A 26328-nucleotide genomic window follows, 5' to 3' on the forward strand; every position below is an offset into this window, starting at 1 on the left:
TTTTATCACTTGAGAAACATTGCTAAGCTGAGTCCCATTGTATCGCGCTCCGAATTGGAAGCTGTCATTCATGCATTTGTTTCATCTCATCTGGATTATTGTAATTCTTTGTTGACTTGTTTATGTAAAGCCTCTTTGGAGCATCTGCAAGTTGTTCAGAATGCTGCTGCAAAGCTTCTGACCAAGTCCTCCAAGTACTCCCATGTCACACCCCTGCTGATTCAGCTGCACTGGCTCCCTGTTAAATTCAGAATCCACTTTAAGGTTTTGACCTTGACTTTCAGGGCTCTGCATAGACAAGCACCAACATATATAAGTGAACTTTTACATCCATACATTCCCAGCAGGTCCCTGAGGTCATGTGACCAGGGCTTGCTGGTTGTCCAACACACAGGCTGAAAACAAAAGGCGACAAAGCTTTTGTAACTGTGGCCCCCGGATTGTGGAACTCTCTCCCTTTGAGCCTGAGATCTGTGGACTCCGTGGTCGCTCATCTTTTTAAACTTGCTTTTGGTTGATTTTTATTTTTAGGTTTTAGCTTCTGTGAAGCACTTTATCTTGAGAGGTGCTATATAAACAAAATTTTACTTTACTTTTACTTTATATTTGAGCATGTTTGATTGTTATCATCTTTTAACAAACAGCAGTTATTTATTTGTTTTTATCAATACCTATCGCTTTGTACTATAACCGTGTAATAACGTTGGCGTATAACATTGGCGACTGTTTTTCGAGGTATAGGATGTTAACGTCAGGCCGGTGTTTACAGTAATTAACGTTTCGACAGTTCCATCGACAGCCTGAATGCAGCACATGATTCAGGGTGTTGTATCCATAGTCTGCAGCACAGTGGCGCTGGCTCACCCCTCCCGCGGTGGAATTCTGTCCTCCACCCCCAACACCAACCCACAGCAACCTGATACCGGAGACGAGCGGTCCAGACAAGCCTGCAAACGAGGCGTTCCCAGCCGCCCTGTTCAGAACGAGAGATATCCATCTCCTCCCTCCGCCATCTGTCAGCGCCGGAGGAGTAGTCGCGGTGTACCGCACACCAGAAAAGCTCAGTATAGGCGCCACTGATTTATGAATTTTGTTTTCTTCTGTAAGGAAGCGCGAGAAATGAGACGGGACAGAGAAGTAACTGGCTTGGAATTAAGCTAGTGTCGGTTAGCTTCGGGAGCAGTCAGCTTGCGACCTATCCGGGCTAAGTGGCTAATCTTTAAATGCTGAATTTATAGCTGTAAGTGTCGACGACTGGACATTTTTATAAAGGGTTAAAGCTGAGAATGGTTTGAAATCTAGACGAAAGAACTGAGTGCCTGGTTTTTCGTGGTATTTACCCTCTTTACCTAAGTTTTGTAGTATCAGACAGTAACCCCTGGCAGCTAGCATGTTAGCTAGCAGATATGGACGTTCCTCGCTGGCTAGTTGTGGATGGCAGATCCGCCAAACAAGTTAGCCGCTCGGCTCGTCTGTCCAGGCTGTGCTGGGGTCGGAAACGGGACTAACTTAACTTTCATTTGCACTTAACGATCGTGAACAAATCACCGACTCCAACCTAACAGCGTTACTTTTTTGCACAATTGCTCGATGTATTATTCCATGTCCGTGAGAGTAGTTCAAGTTATGACGTGAGGGAGAGGGTCTGAAAACAAAGTGGGAACTACAGAAGAAGTAAAAAGAAAACTCGGTGGACCTCTAACTACGAGACCAAAGTCAGTCAACACTGTCATGGCTGTGGGCCGAATCACGATAAAGTCGCTTGCTGAATTTGGAATTTGCTTGGCGATTTTCCTGACTTCAGTGGCTGGTGAGTGTGTTACTGGTAAATAGATTTTTGGTTTGAGAGAAAATGTGCTCCTCATTAATATTTAATGCTTTCCTGTTGGTTTCTGCTTCTTTCTATACCTTCGCCATGGTGCAGATGTTTGAATATAAAACGATTTTCGTTTTTGTTAATTGTATTTATTTATTTGTGTGCGTGTGTGTGCGTGTGTGTTTTGGCTGTGGTTAAAAAAATCCGAAAGACATTTGTTGCTCCCTGTGTTTGTGTGCGTCTGCCTCATCTGTTTGTTTTTTCTTCTCCCGCATCTTGTCTGGTTAGGTCTTTTCTGGAGTCTTCTATGGCACTCATATCATTGAATGTAATAAAACATCATAGATATCGTCTCTTAAACACAGCAGCAAATTCACCCCTTGCTTATTTTAATCATTGGGTGTACAAAAGTGCTTGGAAAAACACTGCCAAACATACTGCAGCCATTGTCTGCCAAGTTGTGCCCCCTGTTCAAGACTTTGGGCTGAAGCCAGGCTTCTGTGAGACCTTGAGTGTGATAAGATAGTAGCAGAGCTGCACAGAGATAGTGGAGCAGTGTATGCAGGGAAAGGAGGAGAGAAGAGGGAGCAGGTGGAATGTGTGGGAAGGTATTTTAAAAGATGGGTGCTTTAGGTGAAGTTCAAGATTGTGCTCAGGCTCTGGCACCGTGTTTGAAAATAGGGGGGCTTGTGTTGCCTGGTTTGCCCATCCCAGTGCGTGGGTGTGAATGTGTGTGCTTCTTAATAATGTATTATTATTTCTGTGAGTGTGTGTTATTGCCTAGGCTCCTCCATCCATTCATAGACAGGTTATTATCAGAAACCCACATTTAAAACTGCTGTTGCATAGGAAAGTATAAGAATGCATTTAGCAAAATTGGAATACACTGTGTGACTGTGTTCATATTTTAAAGCTGCCTGCGGATGGTGTCCCTATTTGCATTTAGATGTGTATTTAACACACAAGGTGGTTTTATAACATGACATTGAAGTCTGCTTTTTTAACCTAATGTGAGACCTATTGACTGGGGTTTGTACCTATCTAGTGGAGAAAAAGCATGATTCAATAGACAAACATTTCTTGAAGAGAGGGCCTTTCAGGTTGTGGCTAAAATCATTTACAGAGATGCTTTAAAAAAAAAAAAGACAAACAAAAAGCAAAATGTAAATTGTGGTGATGTCATTTGATATTTAATTATAATATACCTTACCTTTATGAGTGTGGCTTACTTGCGCCGACTGTCAGAAGATTGACATATTACTTCAGTAATCAACACAAGGGCAATTAATTGACGCTTATGTGTGTATGTGTGGTGTAAACGACCAATAAATCCAAATCGTTGGACTGTGCAAAATTAATTAGGACAGCAGTCAGAGAGAAAGAAGACAAACTGCTTGCTCTCTATGCTGTTGCTTTATGAATGCAAAGCAGACACATCCCGGTGCACTGATCTTGAGGTCATCCTTGGAACGATGAAGATGAGAAGCAGCACAGGGCTGTATATCTGGCAGAAGTGTTAGTCATCTCTCTGACTAAATGTCTTGCTTTTTTTTTTTTTTTTCCTCCTCCCGTTGTCCCCTTTTCATGACTTTTCTGTTACCTCTGTTCATTTCTGAATTCCCTCTGCTGCCATGTGTTTAACCTGTTTGCAGCTGGGCCTGGGTCGTCCTTTCGCTGACTGTCCCTGGTGACTCGTCAGTATGTGGATGTGGGTGTAGGTGTATGCCTGCTGCTCCAATATGTCATGTAGAAACCGTTTCAAACATGGCAGAAACTTGCACACCATACCTGCAGTGCGCCCACAGGCTTTCTTTGTAACAGGGCTTTTATTTACAGAGAATTCTTTCCAAGTAAGGCCTAAGTTGTAGCATATTCATGCTGAAAATCTGTGCGACAATTTAAAAAATATAAATTTTTTTCACCACAGCCAAAAACTTAGTCTTCTACCGGGTAAGCTGGAGATTTGGGGGTCCAAAGAGGATTATAGTAGCACCAATATACTATAGAATAAAAGGCCTGCTCATTTGCTCCGCTTGCCCAAACCTAAAGACATTGTCTCGAGGGCCCCATACTGTGGCGTTGACAGACCTACTGTTCCCTAGCCTGGTCGCCCCTCACTAGCCTTGCAAGGCCACGGCAGGTCTCTTGAAGCTGTCAGCTTGGCCACATCAGTGGCTCAACAGAAAGTGAAGTTAGTGGCTCAAGATTACAGACTCCTGTTGGACTGTGGTGTGGTTGTTAGATGTGCGTCCTGCCCACATTGTAGGCCATGGAATTCTTTTAGCCAGGTGTAAACTGCTGTGGATCCTTTGATTTGCTCATTCTTTTAAAATGCAAGTTTGGTTGGAAAACATGTAGAAGAGGATGGATCAGAATTATTTAAATATCACTCTCAATAAAATTTGAGGAATTTGTCTTGGTGGCAGAGAGGTGGCGAAGATGGCACAGAGAGAACTTTCCCTGAGTTACAGGCTGCACCTATCAAATATTTTTAGGACAGTTAAATGTTGTCAAAAATAGTTTCTGCTTATCTTTTGTTCTTTGAAAGCTATTTGAGAGAATTAGTAATCCAAATAGTGGCTTATTATGATGCACACTAATATAATCAAACCAAGCTTTAGGAATGATTTAACTGTCTTTACTCAGTGTCAGCAGTGTGAAAAAAAAAATTACCCAAAGCCCACAAGCTCAAATTACCAAGCTGTGTCCACTTTGGCCCTCACCCTACACTGCTGAGTGTGCATTAAGCTCTCAGGATGTGATGCCGTACATCCTGAGAAGCAGAAGGATAGTAAACAGGAGGGCAGTCACTCATAAAATGCTAAAATATCAGCCACGTAGAAGCAGAAATAATATTTATATAACTGGACCAGTGCAAATTAGAAGCTTAGGCTGGAGAAAAGCACTGGCCTCACTTTGATTCCATGATATTTTGGTTGGTCCTCGTCATTATTTTTTAAGATGTGATACTGACTGCAGATAGAAACAGACCAATGGATGCTGGAATGGGCAGGAGGTGGGAGGCCATTTGATCTCTAATACAGCCAGCGTTGTACTCTATTAGCTGAAAAAAATCAATGTGTCTCTCTTCCAGTACCACTGGTTTAAGTTCTGGGCGGAGGTAAAAGCAGCAAGAGATACAATAGAGCAGTGTTTAACATGCTTCTGATTTGGCAAAAAGGAGAAATTAGCGGATGCTTTAGAAAACAAAAGGTGCAACCTTGAGATGGTAACTCAGAGTGACAGCCTATGATTAGTACGAGGCATTTTCCTTGACCAGTGCAGACAATACATCTAGAGTGTGCAAAAAGTGTTGTTCAGTGTGTGGATTAACAGTTCTGCTTGGGTTTGTGCGTACTTACATGAACAGAAGGTTTAAAAAGAAGGCAATCTGTTAACTGCCACTTATGTGGAATTTGCTGCAAATGCGTATCCTCCTCTTTGTAGGTTTTAAATCCTCAGACGTCAGTATTCCTCATGTCCACATTGACTTACAGTGATAGCTGCAACAGAATGAAGTGCAGTTATTATGTTCCATAACATTAACATTTGGTAGGAAGTTAGACCAGATGTGCATTTAACAAAAGTAAGGGAAAAAGGCAGCAGAAATGAAGCAGGCCAGGTGATCAGATAAAGCACCTGATATTGGATTAATATTGGAATTCAGCTGGTAGTAATGTTTTAAAACCTATATAAAATCTTGATTTTGTTCACCTTGACTTTTTTTTTTTTAATCTGAAATATCACACTTTCCAAAGCATGGTTGCTGTATTATTGATGGCAGAGTTTAACAGTATTAATTAACCTGATGGATAATTGAAAAAATGTGATTACCTTAATTTTTTTAAGTCGAAAATTCAAAAGTATGAAACATTCTTTACATTTCCAACAAGCATTCAGCATTTTTGTGGGGTAAAAAGTTAATGAAGTTACCTGGCTGGGACTACAGACGAAGCCTGTCACATGATGGCTTAAGTGGTCGTAGTCATTCATGTGCACTGCCTTTTCTTACATGAAAACCCCCCCAGATAATACAAATGACAGCGATGGTATCATAACTTACCTTTATTTACTGTGAGATTGAGTGTTGTTTCCACTTTTTTATTATTTTTTTCGTCTTCCTTTATTTATTTTATTTTATTTTATTTTTTCAACTAAAGAGTATGTCTTAAATATATTAGTTGAATTGTTTTCCAACTACTGTTATTGGGTATTATCTTGCTACCTTTAGCCCCTAGGATAACAAAGGACATTAGCTAGTCCTAAGCTATTAGTCACTTGATTTATAGCCAATTATTTGATTTGTAGAGATAGATTGTAGCATGGCTGTGGTAGCAGGCCTCTTGATGACAACCTTAGCTTAGCCTAAGGATTCTCTAGAAGTGTGTTATTCAAACATTTTAGTTGTAAGTAGGACACTGGGAATGCTTGTCATCATAGAGGAGGATCAGTTATGCTGTTCCAACTTGAGTAGAGAGGAATCTAGAGTTTTACTTTACTATGATACTTTATTTGCTACTTACATTTGGAACATCTCTGCTAGCTACCCAGCGCTAACCAGAGACCACCTCTCTGCAAAACCGTGTTGATAGGAATAATTGATGCCGGTGGGAAAAACAAAAAAAAGGTTTTGTAGTTTCTAAACTAGTTATCACAATACCATTTAGCTGGTACAGCACTGATGCAAATCACAGTAAATGGCAACTCAGGAAACCAAGAACATATGCATATAACATTCTTTATCAGCCCTGAGTTCAAACCACTTTAAAATACAGTGCCAAATATATTTCAAAATGGCAGAAAATATGACTGATGGTAGCTTAAACTAGCGATGACTGTCCGCTCTTTGCATGGTAGCAGCATAATAAATTAACTACCAGAGTCATTGGCTTCCATTCTTTCTGTGACCTAATTGTTTCAGATCTTTTTATTGAGCTGAGATTTTAGTTGTGCAGAACATTACAGCACGTGTTAGATCTTAGAGAACAGGTGAAAAATCCACCATATCAGACAGCCACAGTCCTCTGGTAGAGTGGGTGGATGTGTAGGGGAAATCAACCAGTCAAGCTATTATGTAGCCCGTCAAGCCTGTACTTGTTCATTTATTCAACGAGAAAATAATGGTGTTATAAACACAGACTAAATTCAGACACAGCCTAAAATGAGAGCTTATCCATAAATCTGAGATTATTCTATACGGGCAAAATGATAATAAACACCTCTTCGGTCTAGTTCTCATCTGTGTTTTCATGAAATATTTGAGAAAGTTTTAAATATAGAAAGAGGGTGGGGGGTTGGGTTTTAGTATAAATACATGGTGGTCTGTAACGAAGGCCTTTAAGCTTTGAGGGGCAGTACAAGCCACAGGATTAGCATAACTGTACCAGACCCAGACAGATACAGACTGAGTGGTGTTTTTTTTTTTTTTGTTTGTTTTTTTGGGGGGGGGGGGGCAGTCCCTGAGGCAACAGATGGGACAGATTAAAGCCCACTCTCCTCACCCCACATCTCCAGCATCTTAAAACTCAGCCAGGGGACTTGAAAAATTGGGAGTGTCAGCAAATACCTTAAATTCCTGTCCATCGTACCTCAGCAGCAAGCATGCACCCAAATAACAATATAATTTAGAGACACTAGTGTTTTAATGGCTGTCGGCGTGCAGCAGCTTGAGCTCTTGTGACACTGAAAACACCGTGCTCCTGGGCAAAGATAATGCCCCTCTGCATTTTCAGCATATTTGTGTTGTGTTGAGATGTGAAATGAAAACGTAAACACTAGAAGGAAATGAGTGTGTTTTAGTAGTACAGGTGTTGGAATATATTTGTTTGAGTCAGAATCAGCTCTGTTTAAAATTTCTATGTGCAGCATACTTTCAGCTCCACATAAAAAGCAAAGCAAGAGAGCACATCTCGCACCCTGGAGTAGACCGTGATCGCGTGCCAGCAGAGATGATGGTGTGTGCATGATGCACCAAGCACATTTCAGCCTTTAGTCAAAAAGCCCTGCTCTGTTTTTTTTCCCTCCTTTCCTTTTCCATCCTGCATCTCTAATCTTGAATGTGTGGAGAAAAAACAGCCAACACATCCATGCACTGGGTGACTTTTAATCAAGTCTCAGACTGCCGTCTCTTGCATTGGTGCTATGGGCCTTGGCAGCACTGAGAGAGGGAGAGAGAGCCAGATTAGATCGCTGTTGTTTTTTTTAGTAGGGGAAGGGGGTAGTCCACAGGAGTGGGAGGGTGCACTGAAGGCCAGCTGGGGGAGGTGGAGAGAGATTAGCAAATAACTGGGCCATGGGTAAACACTCAGCAGTGCCCGCCACCATCCAATGAAGAGGCACAGAGCAGTAAACTACTCTGAAGCCTTCTGATATGACTACCCCCTCTCTCCTCCCCTTTCTCCTCCTCGGTCCACTGGCCTTGCCTGCATACTCTGACCCACAGCACCCAGGTACAGAGCCTTCCATGACCAATCATAAATGGAGAAAGAAAAAACCAAAAAACACGGAACTCAAGTCAAGTAGAGTTGCAGGCAATCCAATGAAAAGTGATTACTGGACTGTTCCCATGGCTCAGACTGCAAATGAGCAAAGCCTGGGTCACTTGGCTTCATTCCATGCTCCACTGTCTTCCTTCTCAGTCTACTTTTGTATATTGAGCTACTAAATTCAATAAATACATTTCAGACGATGAATGTCTTTTCCTGTAAAGATTTAGATGTGAATAGATGCTAAAGAAGTTGCCGTGTGACCCGTGTTCTCTGTTAATCTTGTGCACGCTTGTTATGTGCAGCCACACAAACAGAATGGAACTATTGAATGTGTTGCAGGTCAGTCAGTGTGGTATAATGATATTTTAGCCAAACAGGCAATCATGGGTTTAGATTGGGTGGGAGTGAAGGGATTGGGGGACTGTGGGCACGTTGCTTGACAGGATGAGGGCTTTTATTTGTTTTTATACCTCAACGCTCTTGTAGATTAAGCTTTATGAAAAGGGTTCATGTCATGACTTTAAATACTAATAGAAGTATTAATAAATAATTTTTGTATACACTACTATTTTTATTTTATTTCTACCAAGCCAGGCATACAAGAGTGTTTAACTGTTTGTGGGTGTTGTCACAGGCTCTGCACTTCCTTCTGTTGTCCCTTTATGTTTCTCCTCTTTGTACTAGAGTTGTTCTGACTTCCACCATCTATACCAGTGTTATTGCTGAATTTGAGTGCTGACAAATGATAGAAAATGACAAAAGAAAAGATGATTGCTGATTAAATCTATACATGTTTAGCCTTCCGCCTTTTTAGAAGTGGCTATTAAATGATAAAAGGGAAAAGGCCAACGAAAATTATAAATGATAAATAAGAGGTTGAAAATACATCATCATATGCATATAGTGGACAGCAATCTTGTATTTATAAACAAAAGTGGTGTGAGATATGAGTAAAAGACAGTGAAGAGGTGCAATAATAGCTGTTGTTTTCAAATTAAATTACGGTCAGAGGAGTCCCAGTGAGAAGCTGAGAGGTTCTCTGCTATCCATGTGTTCACAATACTGGGTATGGCATGACTAATACACAGCCCATACTAATCAGTTTTGTCAAAAGATTTCACAATGGTTATGTTTCAGTCATGCCGTACTCTCGAAAAGAAAGCCTGTAGCATAAAAATACACTGCTTAAACATGGGTGACCTACGGTTTAATACTGTTTCTGAGCACATCCTTTACAGGATGTGATGATGAAGCACTGGAGCTGCTGCCTTCCTCCTAACATGCTGCTCTCGGTACTTTCTGCTGCAACATGTGGATAAATTCAACGCTTCAAATAGCTACCAAAGTCAGTCGTGGGGGCTGTGCTGCAATTGAACAATCATGCTTGAAGTGGAGGTTTTGGCAAAAAGTTTGCTGACTCACCGTTGGAACAAATGTTGGGCAGGATCATTTCTTTTGCCATGAACAGTAGAACAGTCTTTTATAGAAGTTATTTTGAAGTGTTTTGTATTGATGATCCTTTCTAAAAAAAAGTATTTTAAATAGTATACCTGATTTCCAAGTTCTTGGTCAGAAAAAGTGTTTGTCTGTCTCTTTCAATATCAAAACACCTTGGAATTGCAAAATATTTTCAACAGGGAGAAAATGTAAGAAACGCACAAACGCTCTATTCAGACACTGAGATTTCACTGACGTTATTCAATAAGAAAAAATGTGACTTGAGAGATCAGTTATTTTTCAAATCTTCAAAGTAAAGAAAAATGAAAACACAGCTGCATCAGAAGACTTTCTGTGCCCATTGTCAACCGTGCAGCATTTATTTGTCATATTTAAGATTGGTGGAATATAAACAATATGGAGCCGTATGTATGATAAGATGTTAGTGCGTGTACTATTTAGTAATCAGAATGCAACACCCTGCTAGAATTTTACCGAAAATTCTTCAACATAGTTATAACCATGAGTTTGAACTCCTTTCCCGCTCTACAAAGCATGCAACCCACAGAACAGAAGGCAGTGAGGAGCCCACAGGTTGAGGGTCGCCGAGGCCCACAGTAGACCAGGGTTGATAGCTTTATCAGATGATGGGAGCAGCGGAGGAGAGTTGGCTTCAAGCCCAGCAGAGCTACCACTCCATCATGTCACCCTCTGCCCACACAAGCTAGCTTGACCTTGGGCTGAGCACAGCCACTTTCCTTTGTCCGCCCCTTTAAACAGTTTTCAGCCCCCCACACCCTCAGGAAAGGGAGGAGCTGGGAGTAAAGGAAACTAAGTAGAATATTATGTCTCCCTTATCTGAAATTACCCACGGAAGCATCCTGTGCACACATTTCTTGCTGGCATGGCACACAGTTTTCCAGACATTCACTGCACATTAAAAAAGGAGAACGGACACATTCTGACTTCTTACACAAAAATCAACAATATTACACTAGATTCAAGGTTTATTCTGATTTTATGTAATACGACCTATAAAATTGTTTCATTATTTAGGAAGGTTGGAACTTAACCATGCACACTGAGCTGCTTAAAGTCTGGTCTTCTAGACACTGCTATTATTACTCATCTTTTTATTGATGTTTTTTTAATTGGTGCCATTTGGAACCCTTTGGCTCCAATCCTCACATACTCCTCTGTATGTGAATGTGTTATGTCTTTCAGGCTAGAGTTGAAATTGGTATTTGTATTAATCTTCTGCTTGAGAGAAGCAGTTGTCTTTGTGGGAAGACTTTATATATATATATATATATATATATATATAGAGATATATATAGAGATATATATAGAGATATATATATATATAGAGATATATATATATAGAGATATATATAGAGATATATATATATATAGAGATATATATAGAGATATATATATATATAGAGATATATATAGAGATATATATATATATATATATATATATATATATATAGAGAGAGATATATAGAGAGATATATATATATATATATATATATATATATAGAGAGATATATAGAGAGATATATATATATATATAGAGAGATATATATAGAGATATATATAGAGATATATATATAGAGATATATATATAGAGAGATATATATAGAGATATATAGAGATATATATATAGAGATATATATATAGAGATATATATATAGAGATATATAGAGATATATATATAGAGATATATAGAGATATATATATAGAGATATATAGAGATATATAGAGATATATATATAGAGATATATAGAGATATATATATATATATATATAGAGATATATAGAGATATATATATATAGAGATATATAGAGATATATATATAGAGATATATATATAGATATATAGAGATATATAGAGATATATATATAGAGATATATAGAGATATATATATAGAGATATATATATAGAGATATATAGAGATATATATATAGAGATATATATATAGAGATAGATATCTCTCTCTCTCTCTCTCTCTCTCTCTCTCTCTCTCTCTCTCTCTCTCTCTCTCTCTTTGGATCCTTCCAGTGCCTACCTCTATAGCTCCTATAACACACACGTAAACACAGACACACACACAAAAATATCTCTCTCTCTAAATGTATATAAAATAATAATTTTCTTTTTTCTTTTCTTTTACATAACATACATCTTTGCTCTCTGTCTCTTCACAGCGGCGCAGGGTGAGGTGAGGGAATGTGCCTTCACAGACCAGCAGCAGCAATGGGAGGTGGAACGAGTGGCGGGGGGTGAAGGCCGGGTCTCCCCAGAGAATACCACTATCCGATGTGCCAAAGGCAGCCACTGTTTTGGGCTGTGGGAGAAAACTCCTCCAGGAGAAGTGCGCCTGGTCAAGCAAGGTATTTTCACTCTGACAATTTTTGTTTGTTAGATTGTGAAAAGTCGCCAAAAAGCTTAGAACCTTTCTGGCTCAAACAATCTTTGTGACTGCAACAAATATGCTGTCACTAGTGGGAAAACCAGGTGCTAGTTATTTTCACAATCCTTGATCAATCTTAGTATATGTCAGTTGAATGTTTAATCATTCCAGGTTCTCGGCATGAAACTGTGTAATTATTAAAGTAGTGGGCTGACAGAAAATTAATATCATCAGTTTTTAATTACTCAGTAAAATTGTTGTGTATAGGCCTGTGTGGAAAGTACTCCGTACGTTGTGGCTTAGCAACAGTTCAGCTCATAATACACCTACAACTTGATTTTTAGCATCATATACTAGAAAAGTATGTGTGGATCTGCCAGGCTAGAGGAAAGCAGGAAAACCACAGAGGAGATTCACTAATGTAGTGGATGCATAAAAAAACACATGCTGTCCTGCTTTACTCATGCAGGTGAGGAGAGCATGTGTTGTTTGTGAGTTTTAAATGCTGACTTGCTACAAGGGTTTGGTACAGCAGGAAGCTTTATATGTTTAATTTAGGTTTTATGCCTAATTCCCTTCCTGACACAGTCACAACGAGTCGTTGGAATCAAACCAGCAACTCTTCACTTGGTGGGCAAATGTATAAGTCACTACAATATGGAGCCATTGACTACATTTAGGGCCACAAAAACCAGAAGACAAAACATCTGTGTTCGATATGCTTTAAATGCGGAGAAGAATGAATTCATCGTTGACATATAAAGCTGTCGCTTGGATGTTCAGAAAGGTTACATCCTCAAACAACACATAAAAGAAGACAGAAGGGTGGGTCGAATACAAGCCTGAGAGACTTGTATTTATATTGTATCATTTGTCACAGTATTTTTAGTATTCAATGTCATGCGGTGCCCAATGTTTTCATTTGCATTTTAAAGACATTTTCTCCATAAATTGGTTCAAAAACCCATAAATTGGGACACAATTTTAACCAGAATGCAGTAAGAAAAATTACAAATCCTCCATTTTTGTTTTTTCAGTCATCATCAACCGTTCAAATCATTTGCTCAAGATGTAAATAAAAATGTTAATGGTTCATACGCAGAAATCTTCTTGTTGCAGGCCCTTTAAAAGTCATAATCTGCTGCTTTCCTTTACATTATAGTAAATTAAATAATTGGGGGTGTTGGTCTGTTGGAGAGACAAATGTTTGAATCTTTATCTGTTTTGTGACATATTAGACTGAAATATTATTTAAGAAAAAGTGAAATAAAAGGCTCCTTACGCATATTTCATTTGTCTCAATCTTGGCTGGAAAAATTCTTTGTGACAGAAGCTGACCTCTACCACACTACTTGAAAATTCATATGAATGTTTCAAGTTATCTGAAAGAGTTGAAAAGAGCTGTAAGCTCAATTTTTACATTGAAATGGTTTCCTAGAATAGACTCAAAAAGAGCTATTTTGAATGTCCACTTCAGCACTCCTTTGTACATACACATTGTCAAATGCCTTCATCCAAGGGTATAGTCAAAAGTATATAGTATGTAATAGACACAGAACTTTGTTATCTGTTTCATAAAATCACAGTTTTTCTTTTATCTATAATCATGTTTTTAAGATGCTTTTTATTTAGTGAAACAGTAAAAACATAGTTTGTCCATAAAATGGTCAAACTTAACAGGAAAATTAGTTTTTACTTTCACTATATCTGACACTATATCTGTGCTGTCGCATTCAATAACTGTTATTTTAAACCTGAGAGGTTAATGCGTTTTTTGGGTGGGTTTCTCCAACGTTTTTTTTGTTGTTGTTTTTTTTACCCTTCTTCAGGTTGCTGGACTCACCTAGGCGACAACCAGGCATGCCGAGATGACCGCTGTGTGGTTACCAACTTGCCTCCACAGATACAGAATGGGACTTACCACTTCTGCTGCTGTGGCAGTGACATGTGCAATGTGAACTTCACAGAGGACTTCCCGCTGCCAAGCCCCACCACTGCGCAGCCCATACGTAAGAACACTCTCTTACCCCCGTTACCTTTTAGCCTCACGCCCAGCCACCTGTGAGAGATTACAGAACATAAAATTGAATACTAAACATGCTGTCAGTGTTGTGAATTTCAAGCCAAAGGTCTCGTCTTCCTCTAGCCAATGAATGCAAATTAGTTGGCTTAAAGTCAGATCTGATCCAAATTTATGATTTTATTAATTGTGACATTGACTTTTTTTAGTCCTAGATAGACAAAAAAGGGCTGCCATAGCTACACCTACTTATTGCTCTCTCTAGCCCCCTTTGCTAGTCTGCTATATCATTTAGCAACAGGGACTTTGAGATGACCTTTCCAATTGTCACCAGTTAGAAAACCTTGACAACGGTGGATCAGAAAGATGAAGAACTGGATACAACAAATGACATTATAGTATTGTCCACATCCACTCTCAGGAGCCGTGTAGATTATAACCCCTAAAGGGCCATGACAGTGGTTGATAGGGGATTTGGTTTAAGTCGTGACTGAATACTGTGAAAGGTGTCAAACAAAGCAAACAGATAAATTATTAATTGTTAGTTCTTCTCAAGGTTGACCCGTGAATGAAAGAGCATGAGGTGGGGGCGGTGGCAACAGCAGCTCGTCATCTCCCTTGCCTACACACAAACACGCTTCCTACCATCCATGTCGTCTCTCTGCATTCCACGGATTACATGGCGTCTGCTTTATCCGTCTGTCTGTGGGTGTGCCGGTGACTGTTCAACTGTGTAGACAGATGACAAAGAAAAGAAATTGTAGGGGAAAAAAATTGATGCTGCTGGAAACTCAAGTTTGTGTTGTATTGTAACTCTAAATCCTGTTTCCGTTTTCAGTACGGTGTTATTTCTCGGCATGTCTGGGCAGACGTACTCTTGTGTTGTTAGAAGTAGGAAATGGTTTGAATCAGTTGGCTGTCTGAATGATCTTAGGCCAAGATTCAAGAGTGACATTCAGGTCTAGGTAAGAGGCACTGAGACGAGTTAGAAAACAGGCGATTGGTTTAACGCCTATTCGTGTAGTGAAGAAACTTGTAGGTACAGAAATTTAAGTAAAGCTTCGGAATTCATCATTTTATTTAAAATTACTGAAGTTAGAAGTTTACAGAGAATGTACGCATTTATTGATGCAGGAGGTCCCAATTCAGGGTTTAGTTGTATGCCATGTGTGTGTTTCTCAAGCTCAGGTCTTCTATCAGGCCTGGGAGTTTGAGGGTTCACAAATTTGCTGTTTCCTGGACTGCACTGTTTTTTTGGATGATATGATGGAATCTGCTGGAGTCACTCTTTCAGTTTAGGGGTTACAGCTGCTAATGCTGCTATTATCACAGGCACCACTTTGCCCTTTGGCTTCCACTTCTGCTCCAGTTTTTTCTCAAGTTCCTGGTACTTCTCTGTTTTGCTGTCTGCTGGGATTGTCACATCTATGACAACTGCAGTCTTGTGCTCCTTGATAACCACTACTCTGTCTGGTTGGGTGGCCAGCCAGCAACTGGTTGAATGGCCAGCAACTGCTTGTCTGGAACTTGAAGAAGTCCACACAGGACCTTAGCCCTGTTGTTTTCAACCACCTTCGGCAGCGTCTCCCATCAGGACTAGGGATGTCTAATCCATTTGGCAGCACAGAAGTTCCTCTACACTATACCAGCCTCTTGGTTGTGCCTGTATGCTGTGCCTGTACAATGTCCCAGCTTGCATCTTACATCCTGTTACAAAGTACTCAACTGTCTCCAGTTCAGTACTTTTCACTGGCTGTAACTTGTCATGTTGGCTGTGAAAGACCTGTCTCTATGGATCTGGTGCTTAGGGCATATTCATGTGCTGCCATAATCAGAACCTCCGTGGCGTCCTCTAGATGGGCCTTTATTAGCTAGTTGTAGGTTTTCTTGATGTCAGCTACTTCCTTTGTCAATGGTACATGATAGCTCCTCCTCCTTTTCTTCATCACCATCTGTCTTCTCTGCCTGAGCCATTCTTGGAGGAGCTCATATTGTGGACCCATGTTCTTGATGTATTTGTGTGTTTCTTCCTGGATTGTAGCTCTGGCAATAATTCTCATCCTTCTTGTTTCTGCCGCTGGACTTTGGGTAGAAGCCTCTATATTGTGAGGAGATTTTATGTTTTGACATCAGTAGTATTGGGTCTCCTCCTGTGGCCAGCATATTATTCTAGCTGGGTATCTGATCTGGTAGCATATGTATCGATAGCTCAGATCTTATTCCTACCACTGAGCTGGGTTCTCAGCACTCGTCTTACCTTCTGAATGTATTTTGGCTGTGGCTGCAATACAGGAGCAGGGACAGTGCATCACCTTTGTATATCGGCACTTTTTAATTTAGTTACTAAAATGAAATAGATTTAGACGTAGAAGAGAAAAATTGGAAAGACTGCAAAAATTATTCATTCACCTGCGGCTGGAGATACATTTTTAAGTTATCTATACACTCCTATGTATGTCACATTCTCCGGGACAAGGTATTTCAACAACTCCTGGAGAAACCTCCTTCAAACTTCGTCCAAATATTCACTCAATGGTGAGATGATTTAGAATTTAGTTCTTATGTCTTGTTGAACTTCTGACCACTAAGTAAATAAAAGTTATAATACTAATAACATGATTTCTGACTTTCCACTATGTGGGTTAGGGGCAGGGGCAGGGCTCGCAAAATTTCAAAGTCCCTGGTAGCCCTTCGGGCAGGGACTCTTCAGTTTTTGGTAGCCCAAAATAAATTTAAGTAGCCCGAATAAAAAAGAGAGCAATTTTTTGATTGATGTTTTGTTTCCGTTACAATATTATACATTAAAGTATAATATTGTAACGGAAACAAAACATTAATCAAAAAATTGTTGAAACACAAATTACAACTTTGTATAAAAATTACAATCATCAACTCAAATACTTGGTTCTAATTGAACAGAAATTTCTATGAACTTGTAAGAACTGTGTAGAACATGAATCAGTCTGTGTCAGATCCTGAATTTGAAATTTCCACTGAAGTCACGGGTAAGAGGCAAGTGGAACCAAGATCTAGGCCATTTTGCCAGTGGTAGTTCACTCTTTGCAACATAGTACGCTGTTCTAAACAGATTTTTCAGGTTTATTTTTAGTATGTTATTTGCAATTGGTGTTTGTTCTGGGAAAGATATTGCAGACTGAGCAATAATGCATTTCTTGCATTTCTCATGGGTTCTAATGGGGGCCTTTCTTAAAATGACTGGTCCCAGTAACAAAGGCGCTTGTTGACTCAGAAATCGAGGGAAAACCAACAACACACCCGGCAGAACATTATGTTATTTACACGGGTGCACATAAGTGGTCCGCAGGTGCGCATTTGCTGTCAAAATAAAAGACGCGCACCAGATAAGAAGTTGCAACACGTGTTTGCGTCCATATAAAAGGCACTGTTTTTGTCCGCTAGAGTGGGATTTTCACGGCACATTCTGCACCACATCTCTGTGCGTTCATCATTTGTTTGAAGCCAGCTCACCTCCTGCAACCACTTTTCCGAGAATACGCGCTTCTTTTGTGGTTTGGACTCCTTCTGACATTTCTTTGGAGGTGGAGGAACACCAAAGTAATTGCTTAAAGGAGCTTCTTCGACATCTTTAAGAGTTCTGAACAAATGTCTGTCCTCTTCCAGAAAATCGTATGTACGCAAACACGCGTTGCAACTTCTTATCTTGTGCGCGTTTTTTATTTTGACAGCGAATGCGCACCTGCGGACCACTTATGTGCAGCCCTGATTATTATTTAGCTTGTCATATTGCAGCCACAGAAATTCTTTTGTCCATGAAACCATAAAGCTGCACTTTCTTTTTGCCTTATAGTCTGATTTGTCATAACTTTTCCGTTTTGTGGTAAGCTTTTCTTTGGCTCTCACTTCTTCACCCTGACCTGTCTTATTTGGCTCAGCAGAACTAAAATATATATCCTGCTGCTTTTACACACGCACTCACATAACGCTCAGCGATTCTCTGCGTGATCAACCTCTCACATGTTTAAGCTTGCTGCGGGAGATTTCACTTGTCATGTTTGCATAGTAAGCTAACGATTGATAAGACGATGTCAGAGGAATTGGTGCGCAAATTATCGTCACTCACCAATCAGTACTGTCGCTCTCTATAAAACAGTTCGCGCGATTGCAAAGTGAAAGCAAAAAACAAGCACAAATTCAAACGCGATTTCAATATGTCACATATTGACAGTGGCTCACCGATGCCAATGACATAATTACCCAGCTACATTTCCGAAAGAATGCAAAAGCATTGACATATATTTTTCCTTCCTATGATAGCCCGACGGGCAGGGCAGAGATAGATTTTGGTAGCCCGACTGGAAGAATCGCTAGCCCCGGGACGTCGGGCTAGCGATTTTGCGAGCCCTGGTTAGGGGTATTTGCTAATTTTCATTTCTCCAGTGTGAGAATTTACCCCTTTTCTGACCAAATAGTGAACTACTTTAAAACTACTTTAATTCGTCAACATCAAAATCACATCAAAATCTTAAGATGCACTTTAATTAGCGACTACAGCTGTCACATAAGTTTCAATGGTGAAATATAAATTTCCATATTTTTTTTTAAAGCTTAATGCAAATGCTCACGTATTTCAGTTTTGCCTCTTTGATGTTCTTAAGGCAGCAGAGCTGGCACTGTCTGGGATGGTTGGAAGATTCTAACAGTCTCTTGGTATGTTCTGTCACATGACTTCCTGTAAAACACTCTTGTTAATTATGAACTCTGTGACCTTGGCATTTCAGCCGAGCCTAGTCAACCCCCCACGTGTGCGCACTAGAGTGTGTACATCCATGCTCATTGTAGTATGTCAGTCAGAGTTGCCCTTAGGGTCTGGAAGCCATCAATTATTTATAAAATACGTGTGTTTCATGACATATCCATTGTGTTGACTTTTGTAACAGATGCAAGAAAGTGTGTTTGTGGACTCTCCACTGTTCATGCACAGTAGTAGTATATGTGAGGGTGCGAGTGTTAAAATATTTAATATCTGCTTGTCTCCACCTCAGCTAACTGCTTTTATCTGTTATGGTAAGCAAAAACAACCGACCATCTGCCTACTATTCTCTCTTTTTTACATATTTTCTTTTTCTCTTTAACATTTACTTCCCACACATCCTCTGTTTCTCTCTTCATAAACTGCTCCCTGGGCCATTCATGTTTGTTTTATTTGAGCTCTTCTTTTCTTTACGGCACACCCAAACATTTTCAGACACAAATACTTAAAATTGCATTCAGATAGTTGTGTGCGGTGGGTGACTTGCTATTTGGGAAGGAAGAAAAATTGCAACGTACTTTTTTGGTATGTTTAAAATCTGCTTGTTTTGTAGACCACTTTAGAGCGAGAGTTACTGCTTTTACCAAAGCAGCAGTAATTGTTTTTATTTAGCTAAAGTATTATACGAAGATCATCAAACATTGCTTTGAAATTCTTGCCATTTTTTATAGTGTTATTTTTTTTCCCATTAATAAACTCAAAAAACGACTGACTGTACCTTTTAATGCAAAGTTGTGTAAAATGTTATTCTAGGAACAATGTTAAACACAGCTAAACACTGTGTTAGCTGGCTCGACAAAACCTAAACCCTCAGTTAGAGGTGATGTGCGTCATGACAGTGGTTATCAGTTTTCTCTGTTAAGCCGGTCAGTCTGCTTCAGGCTCCAGGTGCGCTAGCATAAAAATAGATGTAAACATAAAAATCTTTCCTATAAGTGCCAGCTACTCCAATCAGGGTTATTATCAGATGATGAGGATAAAATGGTATTAAAAATCTATAGAACAGCATAGAAAATATACCAGTTTGCAGCATTTTTACAAGTAGGATGAGATGTTAATGCTGCAGAAAATCGTTAATCTGTATATTTATCGCACAAGTGGAAAATAAACATTTTACTTGAAGTTATTTATTTTATGCTGCTTTTTATTTTGAAGGTGATGGCTGCATGCTAGAGCAGCCATCACCTTGTACATGTATCCCCAGCAGAAAGTCGGCTGCAAATCAAAGGATCAATGAAAAATATTTGATCTCCTGCTGAATTTGCAGTCATTGAGTGAAAAGTAAGTTAAGTATTTGATCCTGAAGCAAAACATGATTTTAGTATGTGGCAGAGACTACTTGGCCCACTCCTCTTTACAGAAACTCTTGAAATTCTATAATTTACCGTGGTGAAAAAAAGCCAACTTTGTGACACAGGAGATTCTGAGTCTAACACCACTAACCTGCTAATCTCCATTTGTTGTGCACCCCTACCTCCCTTTTGGTTTCCAATTGCATCATCAGTCATCACCAATATAATTTAAGCATTAATGGGCCCCTTTATATTCTTCTGTTCATAGAATAGAAAGAAAGAAGAAATTAAACAAACAGCCAAACATTACACCACAGAGCAAACACAATAAATAATTATACTATGAAAAGTTTTGTAATGCAGCAATCCAGTAAGTCCTTACCAGGCTGCTTGTTCTGCCTTTATGTAGTGTACTTTTTTCCCTTTTGCCATCAACAACTCCCTCATTAGCATTATCCGAGATGTGAAATGTAGCTAAGAGCACAGCTCGTCACTGGTCTCATTATTTTGATGTATTTCTGCTTTCCTCTCATCATCTTTAATCTGTCTTCTGTCCCAGCTTTTAAAACAATATTCAGCTACCTGTCTTGCTAACGTAACCCAGCATGTCGTGCAGCATTGTCATTTTGTAAATGTGTGTTATAGAGTTGCAAATGGTTTATCTTTAATATTATGATTACATCTGTGAGTAAGGCTACGTCCTTCCGTCCGTCCGTTTTCTCTCCCTTTTGGCCTCCCGTCCACACTGAGACGGCGTTTTCGCTCATGGAAAACGCAGCGTTTTGAAAATGCTCTCGAACACATACATTTGAAAACGGTGCTTTCGCGTCGCAGTGTGGACAGCGAAAACGGAGACTTTCTAAAACATTGACGCATGTTAGTCATGTGATGCAGTCATGTGACCAATTAAACTAAGATAGCGGAGGGCATTATACAGCAGTTGTTTTGTTTGCTCTCAATTTTGACAGCCCTATTAAAGATTAATATCAGTCTGTACATGCTACAGATAGCTTTTCCTCAAATTCTTTAATTCTCACTTGCTTTTGCAACTTTGTACTTTTGTGTTCCTCGCAGCAACAACTCCACCTCATTGTTAGTCTATTTAAAAAACTCTGTGCTTTTCCTCGACATTTTGCCATGACATTTCAAAGAGCCGGAAAGCAAATAAGCGGCAGACAGAAATGAGGCAGGTCGAATCTTCTTACTGGCCGAAAACACTTACTGGAACGTAAGCGTTTTTCGGCCATTTCAATGTGGACGCACAACTCTGTGAAAACGACCGAAAACGGTAGTGTGGACGTGCAGCGTTTTCAAATCTATCCGGGCTAGTGTGGACGTAGCCTCGGAAGAGGAAAAACAATGTTTTTCACAGTGCTCCAGACAGCAATTAATAAAACAGCCTCTGTGGGACTCCACCAGTATAGGGGTATTTGGAAAAACAATCCTGTTGTACATGAAATTATAATAGTGAATGCATTTCCTTAAATTCTACATCCATTTTTAGTACAAGCTGTGTTTTCTTACCTGTATTTTGGCACGCTGCTTCAGCACAAGAGCAGAAAAGAAGAAAAAACCCTGCTGGAATATGTGTTGCACCACTGTTCAGCTTGGTGCGTAAATGTGTGTCCTTGTGCCCGTATGTGATAGAAACACTTGAAGCAATTATCTGTACAAGTACAGATAACAATCATCAATGGAAACAGGATTAAAAAATAATTGATAGTAAAACAAACTTTCCAGTATATCTTACTACTACTGGTCGTGTATGGCGTTATTTTTGTGCCACTATTCTGAGCGCACGTAAAAAAAATTGAGCACATGTAAAAAAAAAAAAATTTCCAGGTGCAAGTGTTGCATTTTGAGGAGAAATTTATTTTGAGCAAAGAAAAGCTAAATTTGAGTGAACAAAATTCATTGCTGCGTGCAAAAAATGTATTTCAGTGTTTGCTATTATCCATACACACACAATAGGAGCCCTGCTCGCTCAGTTTTTGCATTTGCGCTTGCTCGCAATGTGTTACTTGCGCTCTCAACATTTCTGCCCGTGCACGTTCAACTCTTTCTCTACACGTTATATTTGTGCTACAAAACCAGCCAATCACAGACTTGGTGCAAAAAAATCTGATTGGCTGTTTTGTTCTAAAATCAGCTTGAAATGATGAAATGCAATATCCCAGAATCCATTTAGTCCAAAACTCAAACAAGGCAGTGGCGGAGGAACACAGAGTGGCGGAGTTTGAAATATTACTCTTTCTGGGTCACAAAATAAACTTTTAAGATATTTTCATTCGAGAATGGTGCTGTGTAAACTTCAAATACCTGCTCGATCTATCAAGACATCACATATTTGCATAAGTGCTCTAATGTTTTCAGAGATGCTTGCTCATAGGGGGTCATATGATTGTTGGGTTCTTCTCTGTAAGTATTATTGTAGGATCTACCTGACAATACAAAGCACCTTGAGGTGACTGTTGTTGTGATTTGGTGTGGTATAAATAAAATTTAACTGAATGTAATTACAGTTTAGAATTACAGTAGAGATAAAACCCTAAGCTATGCCGTGGTAAAAAGGAAAAAAAACCTGTGAAAATGTCCAGTTATGTTGTTTTAATCACCTGATTTAAATAAAATCTTCTTAATGGTAATGGTTTGTATTTTTATCTGATGATGCTCGTGAAGATTTACACCCTTTTTATAGGCATAAATGAATCAATACTGTTGTATTGCACATCTCTTGTGCTCCATTGCATCAGACTGTACCTTTTAGAACTGGTAGCTGGGTGTAGCTGTAGTACATTTCTTTCCTCTGACTCTTATTTAGAAATCAAAGGCCAGAGAGTGGCTTTGACCATTAACCCCCAGCCTCAGGCCCAAATATAACAGAAAGGTCACAGTTTGATTTTTACTTTTATTTACAATGTTTTCATCTGCTTGTAGATCCTCGCACACTCGGCTACAAAGAGACGGTAATTATCGCCCTGGCAACAGTCTCCGTGCTGGCTGTGGTAGCTGCAGCAGCCTTCTTTGGTTACCGCATGATGCATGGTGAGTTGCCATGACGCCAAGGTGTGAGGAAGAGAATTCATTATTCAAGGCTTTTTAAATGTTTTTTGGTAGAATTTGATGAACTAAATCAGAGCTGTTGTTTTGCTTAAATAATAATAATGGATTGGATTTATATAGCGCTTTTCAAGGCACCCAAAGCGCTTTACAATACCACTATTCATTCACTCTCACATTCATACACGTAAATGTGTCTATACATTTGTGTTTTTGTATCCTGTGTATTATAGGAGATGGCAAACAAGGCCTTCACAATCTGAATATGATGGAAGCTGCGGGCTCGGAAAGTTCTCTGGACCTGGACAATCTCAAACTGCTGGAGGTCAGTGCGCACATCAGACTCCTTGTCCTCTTTTGTGTCTGCAGGAGCTGTGACTTGGAATATATTTAGTTTGGAGCTGCGCAGTCATCTTTCATAAGTTGAATCAGTTTGTTTTCTGGCCCAGGAAAGAGCCAGAGTATTTAGTGTAGCGGTGGGATGTGCCAGCTCAACATGATCAAATGAGCCAATAGGAAGAAAATACAGCCATGACTGAATTGTTGTCCAGCTATTTAAATACTCTAGATTTAGTAAGATTACTGCCATGGTTCCACACAGCACATTATTCTTAGTTTTTAATTGGTACGATAGGGATGTATGTGAAAATAGTAAAGTAAATCCCTCTCTCTTTTTTTTTCTTTTTTTCCTCCAAATCCTGAGGCTTTATACTGGTGTTTTTTTTAGAGATGATGTTGCATCTCCAGCATCTCTGCACAAGGTAGTGTGTTTTTGAGAGTACAGAGACTCTGAGCTAGAAAGAGAAAGGAGAAAACAAAAATGCACTCAAAATACATCAAGGATTCTGGTTATGTTTGTCATTTCAATGTGACTTTTATCATCTGATCACAACAGGAGGCATTCAGTGACAGGGGCAGGCATACAAAAATAGAAATGTGCTTACACTGTCACAGGATCCTGAAATCCTGATACTAAAGAGGGAGAGCTCATAATGTGATGGGAAGTCGGCAGAGTTTGGATGCAGCCACGTTAGCGATATAAACAAAGGACTGGAATACAAATTAATGCAGGATCTGATTAAAGTAAGTCCAGGGAGACAGCAGGACGGCAGCAAAATTTCAAAATCACAGTTTCACTTATTAAAATGTTTCCATTTAATGTCATCATCATAGTTCAGTTTCCTACAAACTCAATTTCTGCAATATGCTGAAATTTCCAAAGCAACACGGGCTATTTTTTGGTTGTTTACAACCTGATTCCTCAAATGAAATTCTGGCATTTTTCAGCCTGTCTCTCTGTCTGTGACTCATGCTGAGTGCACTATCCCACTGTGGTGTATGGCAAGCATGAGCTTTCCTTTTAAAGCTAGGTTGGTTAGCAACCTGCCAGTTTGTCCTTAGTAGTATTCACCATTTATTTCAAAGAGGTAAACACTTAAATATTCTGAAAAAATATGTGTAGTTGTGTCAGTAACTATTTATTTTCTGATGCTACTAATTGACCTAAAGCATTCAGTTTTCGGCTGTCGGGGATCCTGAAGGTTCAAACTGACCTTTTAGGAGAAGAAATAAAAAATTCAATCTTACATTTTAGTACATAAAGTATGTTCTTTAAAAGACATAAGCAAGCTCTTTGCTTTTAGTCACCTTATCACAAAATGATAGTAAATAGATCCAAGAGTCACAGCAGTTGATTATCCCACAAAAAAGAAGCGAGTGTGTGTGTGTGTTAGTATATTTTAGGCCAGTTAAAATGAACAACAGCTAGAAAATACAATTTCCGTTGTGTACTTTCATGAGAGAAATCAGATATGAACATAATGACCCAACGACACTGGTGCAGGCATGTTTTTCTCCTCTTTCTGACATCTGTTCAGTGGGTTTAAATTCAGAGTCAGTGAGAGAGAGAGTGACATTTTGTTCAGGCAGGAGTTGAATTCAGAACACTGTCCTTGCAGTTTATCAAACGCAGGCACATGTTCCTTCACGTTAAACTGAGGGCTGGAAAGCCAGCAAACCTTACTCAGACAAAACAGGGTCCATTGTTTCCCGTAGTAGATTTTATAACTAGGCACGAATGTTTGGAGATGAAAATTGCCCAGAAATAAATGCCCTGGTAAATTCAGTTTTTAACCTCTTGCTGATGACTTTTTAGCCAGACTGTTTGGGGCTTAATGGCTTGCTGTTTTTTCAGCTCTCTAATTGAATGATTTGGCTGTTTAACTCTGCTGTTTGCCTGTAATTTACTTTCTTTCCTATCTGTCTTCTTCCCTGCCTGTCTGGGTTTGTCGTCATACCTACCTCTGTTAGCGTTTCTGTTTTTGGCTCTTTCGTGTTTGCAAACAGTCTTTTCTGTGTGCTAGTGTTTCTGTAATAGGACTCAAACCAACTCAGACATAATTACCGCTTCATTCAGATATTCTCTTACTAGACAAACAAGTACCAAAGGTCTAGAATGTCAAAGAAGTCTATTAATAGTCTGCATTTCTTGCTGTCACCACCTCTTTCAGCTGATTGGGCGTGGCAGATATGGAGCTGTGTACTGCGGCTCTCTGGATGAGCGGCCTGTCGCCGTAAAGGTGTTTACTGCAGCCAACAGACAGAACTTCCTCAACGAATGCTCTATCTACCGGCTGCCGCTGCTAGAGCATGATAACATTGCTCGGTTCGTGGCAGCCGATGAGCGGACGGGCCCAGAGGGACGCACAGAGTACCTGCTGGTCATGGACTACTACCCACATGTGAGTACAGGGGAAGCAGTACCCATGTAAGTTTTATACATGAAGCATGTGTGTTCAGCATACAGGGTGCTTTCTTTTTCTTTTTACCTGCTGTTCCTTGAACTGTTTGTTAAGCTTTGAGTAATGGAGGATTGACAACACCTGTTTAATTTAATACTACAGAATTCTGGGAGAAGCAAACACAGCTGGTGCAGCAAATCAAACTCATGGCGTTTTAATAAGGAAGTCAGTCAATAATTACAGCAACTGTAATACGATTTCATGC

At 39.5% G+C, this 26328-nt stretch overlaps 1 protein-coding gene across 1 annotated transcript in view; it reads left to right on the top strand.

Moving 5' to 3' along the window:
- Nucleotides 1-878: 878 nt before the first annotated feature.
- LOC146361047 (bone morphogenetic protein receptor type-2-like) overlaps nt 879-26328 on the top strand; it is a 34538-nt gene continuing 9088 nt past the window's right edge. The window contains exons 1-6 of the mRNA XM_084922086.1: nt 879-1810; nt 11953-12138; nt 13988-14167; nt 23200-23307; nt 23556-23647; nt 25833-26063. Coding sequence (XP_084778212.1) covers nt 1732-1810; nt 11953-12138; nt 13988-14167; nt 23200-23307; nt 23556-23647; nt 25833-26063 — 876 coding nt within the window. The 5' untranslated portion in view covers nt 879-1731. The remainder of the gene's footprint in view (nt 1811-11952; nt 12139-13987; nt 14168-23199; nt 23308-23555; nt 23648-25832; nt 26064-26328) is intronic.

This window comes from Perissodus microlepis, chromosome 23 (genome assembly GCF_051167445.1).
Source record: "Perissodus microlepis isolate ML-2025 ecotype Zambia chromosome 23, ASM5116744v1, whole genome shotgun sequence".
NCBI lineage: Eukaryota > Metazoa > Chordata > Actinopteri > Cichliformes > Cichlidae > Perissodus > Perissodus microlepis.